We start from the raw sequence: 6768 nt of genomic DNA, 5'->3' as shown, positions 1-6768 counted from the left end.
TGATTTTTGGATTATGGTAGGATAATTTAAAAATGTTAAAATTTGCCGATTTGATTTATTGGAAATGATTTGAAGAGTGTGGAAAATGGTTTGGATGGAACCCGAGAAGGGTAGCAGAGTCCGGGTTTTAGGGGAGATGCCGCTGGAATTTTGTTATAAAACTTAAGACTTTATTTGAAATTTTATTTAGAAGAAAAAGATTGGATTTGAGAAACTGTATTATTTGATCTTCGATTTATTTATAAAAGAAATATTTTACGATTTTAAATTATTAAAAAAAGTATTATGTTTAAAGTTTGATTTACATATGAAAAGGGCTTATGTTTTGAATTTGACTCAAGAATTTTATATGGAGGAATTTTAGTGAACTTCGAAAGTAATTGAGTTTTTATTGAATGATTTCATTTGGCTACATCTTGGAAAATGTTAAAGACTTTGTGTTAAAAATAAAAGGAGGATTGGTATTGGTTTTAAAAGAAAAAGAGAAGACAAACCGGCACGTGTGATTATGAAATGATTAAAAGGTCACAAGAGGGTGACGGAAAGTAAATAGTTATAATGTTGATGTAAAAATGTTAAGCCGTGGGATTTATGTATGAGTAATTATACGGGAATGCCCGTGTGTATGGAATGGCTTTCAGGAGAAAGTGGTACATGCTTCACCTGGAGAATCAGCGCCTGCAAGTACTTGCAAAGGTCATGTTCGGTATACTTCAGCTGGAGAATCAGCGCCTGCAGGAGGTTGAAACCTTGCAGAGGTTATGCCGCTGGAATGCCTTATCTGATTTGCGAGTCGGATTGCGTTAGGTGCGGGTCGAAACCGACAAATGAGCTCATTACCTGCGATAGAACTAGACATGCATCATCCTTGTTGGGCATTTGCATTTTACTTGATGCGGTGAAATTGTTTGTGATTATCTTCCTGTGTTTATGTATTCTCTATTGCTACTCTGAATTGTGGTAATTGGATAATTCTCTTTGACATTCGTGTATTTTATTGTGAATTACTTGAACTGTGATAATCCTGACTAAACTAACTACCATTGACCCTACTAAGAACCCCCCAATTCTTACCCCTTTTCTTCCTCCCTTTCAGATGGAGACCGGAGTTATATTTTATGAGATAGACCCTCCCTATATATATGAGGATATTGTACAGCATAGATTTTATGTAGTAGGTGCGGAGATTAGGACCCGTATGTACATTCTGTGTGATCATCCCTTCAGTCACCTGATTGACACTCCACAGTTTAACCCCGCATGCCCTATGAGTTTCCGCTGCAGTGGCTCCACCCGGATGCTCCATTTCACCCATTTCATGACAGGCCGGTGCCTCACCAGCATCCCAATCAGCCTACGGATCAGGCGGACCTTGAGCCTGAGTCGATGGAGGAGCATATTCCAGAGCCTGTACCGGAGGAGGATATCCCAGTGGAGCAAATCTCAGTATCTTCATTCGAGTCATATTCTGAGGAGCCACTCACCGCCTTTATTAGTGGACCGACGAGTGCTGGTCAGACCAGTAGCACGAATGTCAGTGCCCTTTCTGAGATTATAGAGATTTCCGATGACGAGAATGAGGATCCCGAGGAGTGTTCTGATATGGTTGTGATCTCCTTTGACGATGATAGCTGAGGCCTAGGAGCTGCGATTGTGCCTTTTGATAGTTTTTTGTGTTAGCCTATTTTTTGTATTAGTCTCTCACTTTTGGTTAGACTCACTGAGAGAGTAGGGTGTACATAGTTGACTACGCTAGTTCAGCGCCAGCTTAGGAATTTTTTGTATGAACCAGGGCCCGGAGTGTTGATTTTTACATAGTAGTAGGAGGTGAAGGGTTGTATGCTAACTTATGATATATATATATATATATATATATATATATATATATATATATATATATATATATATATATATATATATATATATATATATACACGACAGTACCTTTATGTGTATGTATGATCTATGCTATGTGTTATGGTTATATATAATGCTGGCTTGTGTATAATTTATTTAATTCCTTATTATGGCTTGTGTATGTTTAATTAGCTGTCTTCGCAAATCTTTTTATAAAGTAAAATTTTTTCTAAAAACTCGATAGTGTGCTAACCTGATTACAGGCTTAATAATAAATAGCAAAATTTTTAGGTGAACAAGTTGGTGACACTTGATTTCTAGTATGATCATGACTTACTGGGAATTGAGTCGTTACAATTTGGTATTAGAGCAGTTCATTCCTATTAAAGCCTGGGGATATGGACTGAATCATGCTTCATTGCATTCTCTGAGTTGTGTTTCATGCATATAGGATACCTTGTGATATGAATTGGATGACTGTCGCTGTGTTTCCATTTTAGAGACTATTCACACTTTGCCTAAAATGTTAAGACTGATCACTTTAATATTGCATGTTGGGTGTGAACAGGATCTTGATGGTTGCACGGGACGGGTAGGCGTGGTGCGAACCATGCAGAGAAATCGACGAGGGGTGCAGATGCTTTTATAGCTGCGATGAACACCATGGCTGAGACTGTGCGTGAAACAGCAACTGCTACTACACGAGCAATTGACCATTTAGGAGAGAGGAACGGAGATCGCAACGGAAGACGCAATGGTGAGCGTGGTGGAGACGGTAATGATAATGAAGGCGCTGGAAATCACGATAACCCTATGACACTAGCAACCTTTCTGAAGATGAATCCGCCCAAGTTTAAGGGGACGCTTGTTACAACTGAAGATGACAATTGGTTCCGTGGTATCAAGAAGTCATTGTGAGCGCAACATGTACCAGAAAGACAACACATGGAGTTTGCGACCTATATGCTAAAGGGAGAAGCTGAACACTGGTGGCATGGAGTGCAACGCTTGTTAAGACAGGAGGTGGAAGAGATTGACTGGGACACTTTTAAGAAGGAATTTTACAAAAAGTATTTTCCTAGATCTGTTTGTGATGCTAAAGAAATGGAACTGAAGCAGTTGACACAGGGGAATATGTCAGTGGCAGAGTATACCCGAAAATTTGAGAATTTGTGCCGATTCTCTAAGATCTATCAAGGAAACCCGGATGATTTTGAGGAGTGGAAGTGTTTGAAGTACGAAGGAGGACTTCGAGATGAGCTGATGCATTCATTGGTCCTACTGAAAATACGAAATTTCACAAAGCTTGTCAATAAGAGTCAGCTGATGGAAGACTGTGAACATATGATGGCAGCGTCAAGGATGGGACATCCGAGCTTATCACCAAAAAACTTTAATAATTTTCATAGGCATGCGGTACAGCGGAAGGTTGATTTTAAGGTACCAGGAGCACCTATGCGAGGGAACTAACAAGTTAAAAACTTTCCTACGCATTCTACTGCTGGGAATGGAAATAGGCCAAGACAGATAAACAACCTCAGCAGAGTCAGGAGGGCCCAACGTGTAGACAATGTGAAAAGAATCACACTAGTAGGCCTTGTTATTTTAGAATGAGAGTCTGCTACAACTGTGGTGAACCGGGGCATATAGCAAGCAATTGTCCAGAAAAGTCGGTACAAGTAGTAGCTAAATCGCAACAACCAGGAAGAGTATTTACAATGACTGCTGAAGATGCTCGTACTCAGACTCCCTGACCCAAGCTCAATATTGTGTCAAGACTTCTTCTTAACTACACTTTATAATTCTGGTGGTTGCATTCTTTTATTTCTTTAACTACTATACGTAAGTTGAGACGAGATGAGAAAACACAACACACCTGAGGACTAGAAAATAAGATAAGAACCGATTACTCGCACCTGTTTACTCGTAAAGAAAATTTTGAGAACAACTCAAATTTTTGCACTAATGCGAGTTTTTCTTAAAATAATATTTTAAAGAGATTAGTTTTATTTTGACGAGTCAACTTCGAACCCCGAAGTAAAATAAATGGTAATATAATTCTATTATTATGTTAATTATTTATTTTACTTGCTCTAATTATAATGGAGCCTAGATAATAATATTAATATTATTATCAAGTCCAACTTTTACTGATAAAATTAATTATTGGTATTTCCTGAGGAGCTTAGAGTTGTTAAGCTCTATCAAATATCTTTACATTCCTAAGTTACTAATGTCATTTATATTAATAACTCACATATATTATTATTATTATTATTATTATTATTATTATTATTATTATTATTATTATTATTATTATTATTATTATATAGAGCTCCTGAGTTACATTCGTGTATATATATATATATATATATATGAGGCTATGATTATTAACCTCATTTGCATGCAACAGTGAAGAAGAGAGAAGAGTGACTGAGAGAGAGATAGAGAACCGAAACTCCGTTAAACATCCGGCTTCGACTTCTTGCGATCCGTAACTCCAATGAAAAATCTAATCGGTAAAAGTGTTTGTATCCTCCTCTTCTACGTATTGACATCACTTTTGGTTGGTGGAAGTCGACGGTGACGTAGGTCCCCTACCCCTTGAGTTCGGCCAACTGGAGTTCTAGGAGGCACGAACGATTCTGGACGTTTTTCCTTTCGGCAGCTCGGTCAGAAGGCTCCTCCGGAGCTTCGCATATTTTGATTTCGTACGAAGGTAGGGTTTAGTAAATTTTCACCGGTTAAATTGGTATTTGATAAGTGAATTGATCTCGTGATTACTTGTTGATTGAATTTGACTGAATTTATATTGATATTTGTGATAAGTTTGAGGTTTGGAAGGTTTAAGTGTAGCCATTGACTGAGTTATTCTGATGATTGTGATTTCTGGATTACGGTAGGATAATTTGAAAATGTTAAAAGTTGCCGGTTTAATTTATTGGAAATGATTGGAAAAGAGTGTGGAAAATGGTTTGGATGGAACCCGAGAAGGGTGACAGAGTCCGGGTTTTAGGGGAGATGCCGCTGAAATTTTATTATAAAACTTAAGACTTTATTTGAAATTTTATTTAGAAGAAAAAGATTGAATTTGAGAAACTGTATTATTTGATCTTCGATTTATTTAGAAAAGAATTATTTTATGATTTTAAATTATTTAAAAAAAGTATTATGTTTAAAGTTTGATTTACATATGAAAAGGGCTTATGTTTTGAATTTGACTCAAGGATTTTATTTGGAGGAATTTTAGTGAACTTCAAAAGTAATTGAGTTTTTATTGAATGATTTCGTTTGGCTACATCTTGAAAAATGTTAAAGAATTTATGTTAAAAATAAAAGGAGGATTGGTTTTAGTTTTAAAAGAAAAAGAGAAGACAAACTGGCACGTGTGATTATGAAATGATTAAAAGGTCACAAGAGGGTGTCGGAAAGTAAATAGTTATAGTGTTGATGTGAAAATGTTAAGCCGTGGGATTGTGTGAGTAATTGTACAGGAATGCCGTGTGTATGGAATGGCTTCCAAGAGAAAGTGGCACATGCTTCAGCTGGAGAATCAGCGCCTGCAGGAGGTTGAAACCTTGCAGAGGTTATGCCGCTGGAATGCCTTATCTGACTTGCAAGTCGGATTGCGTCGGGTGCGGGTCGAAACCGACAAATGAGCTCATTACCTGCGATAGGATTAGACATGCATCATCCTTGTTGTGCATTTGCATTTTACTTGATGCGGTGAAATTGTTTGTGATTGTCTTCTTGTGTTTATGCATTCTCTATTGCTATTCTGAATTGTGGTAATTGGATGTTTCTCTTTGACACTCGTGTATTTTATTGTGAATTACTTGAACTGTGATAATCCTGACTAAACTAACTACCCTCGACCCTACTAAGAACCCCCCAGTTCTTACCCCTTTTCTTCCTCCCCTTCAAATGGAGACTGGAGTTATATTTTATGAGATGGACCCTCCCTATATATATGAGGATATTGTACAGCATAGGTTTTATGTAGTATGTGCGGAGATTAGGACCCGTATGTACATTCTGCATGATCATCCCTTCAGTCACCCGATTGACACTCCACAGTTTAACCCCAACATGCCCTATGAGTTCTCGCTACAGTGGCTCCATCTGGATGCTCCATTTTACCCGTTTCATGACGGGCCGGTGCCTCACCAACATCCCGATCAGCCTGCGGATCAGGCCCCTAAGCCTGAGCCGATGGAGGAGCATATTTCAGAGCCTGTACCGCAGAAGGATATCCCAGTGGAGCAGATCTCAGTATCTTTATCCGAGCCATCTTCTGAGGAGCCACTCACCGCCTCTATTAGTGGACCGGCGAGTGTTGGTCAGACCAGTGGCACGAGTGTGAGTGCCCCTCCTGAGATTATAGAGATTTCCGATGATGAGGACGAGGATCCTAAGGAGTGTTCTGATGTGGTTGTGATCTCCTCTGACGATGATAGCTGAGGCCTGGGAGCTGCGATTGTGCCTTTTGATAGTTTTTTTGTGTTAGCCTTGTTTTTGTGTTAGTCTCTCACTTTTGGTTAGACTCACTGAGAGAGTAGGGTGTACATAGTTGACTAGGCTAGTTCGGACACCAACTTAGGAATTTTCTGGATGAACCAGGATCCGGAGTGTTAATTTGTACATAATAGTTGGAGGTGAAGGGTTGTATGCTAACTTACATACATACATACATACATACATACATACATACATACATACATACATATATACACACGACAGTACCTTTATGTGTATGTATGATCTATGCTATGTGTTATGGTTATATATAATGGTGGCTTGTGTATGATTTATTTAATTCCCTATTATGGCTTGTGTATGTTTAATTAGCTGTCCTCGCAAATCTTTTTATAAAGTAAAAGTTTTTCCAAAAACTCGATAGTGCGCTAACCC

The 6768-nt window shown here is 38.4% G+C and overlaps 1 protein-coding gene across 1 annotated transcript; it reads left to right on the top strand.

The window, feature by feature from the left end:
* Positions 1-2802: 2802 nt before the first annotated feature.
* On the top strand, positions 2803-3327 carry LOC148550805 (uncharacterized). Its single transcript, XM_088494627.1, has one exon. The coding sequence runs from the start codon at positions 2803-2805 to the stop codon at positions 3325-3327; it is 525 nt and encodes a 174-aa protein (XP_088350753.1).
* Positions 3328-6768: the final 3441 nt, after the last annotated feature.

This window comes from Arachis ipaensis, chromosome B7 (genome assembly GCF_059453495.1).
Source record: "Arachis ipaensis isolate K30076 ecotype BB chromosome B7, ASM5945349v1, whole genome shotgun sequence".
NCBI lineage: Eukaryota > Viridiplantae > Streptophyta > Magnoliopsida > Fabales > Fabaceae > Arachis > Arachis ipaensis.
Note: the sequence above shows the minus strand (reverse complement) of the source record. Positions and strands in the feature narration are given on the sequence as shown.

What these genes read in the sequence shown, in the direction of transcription:
- LOC148550805 (XM_088494627.1), top strand. Translation starts at nt 2,803, where the DNA reads ATGGAGTTTGCGACCTATATGCTAAAGGGAGAAGCTGAACACTGGTGG.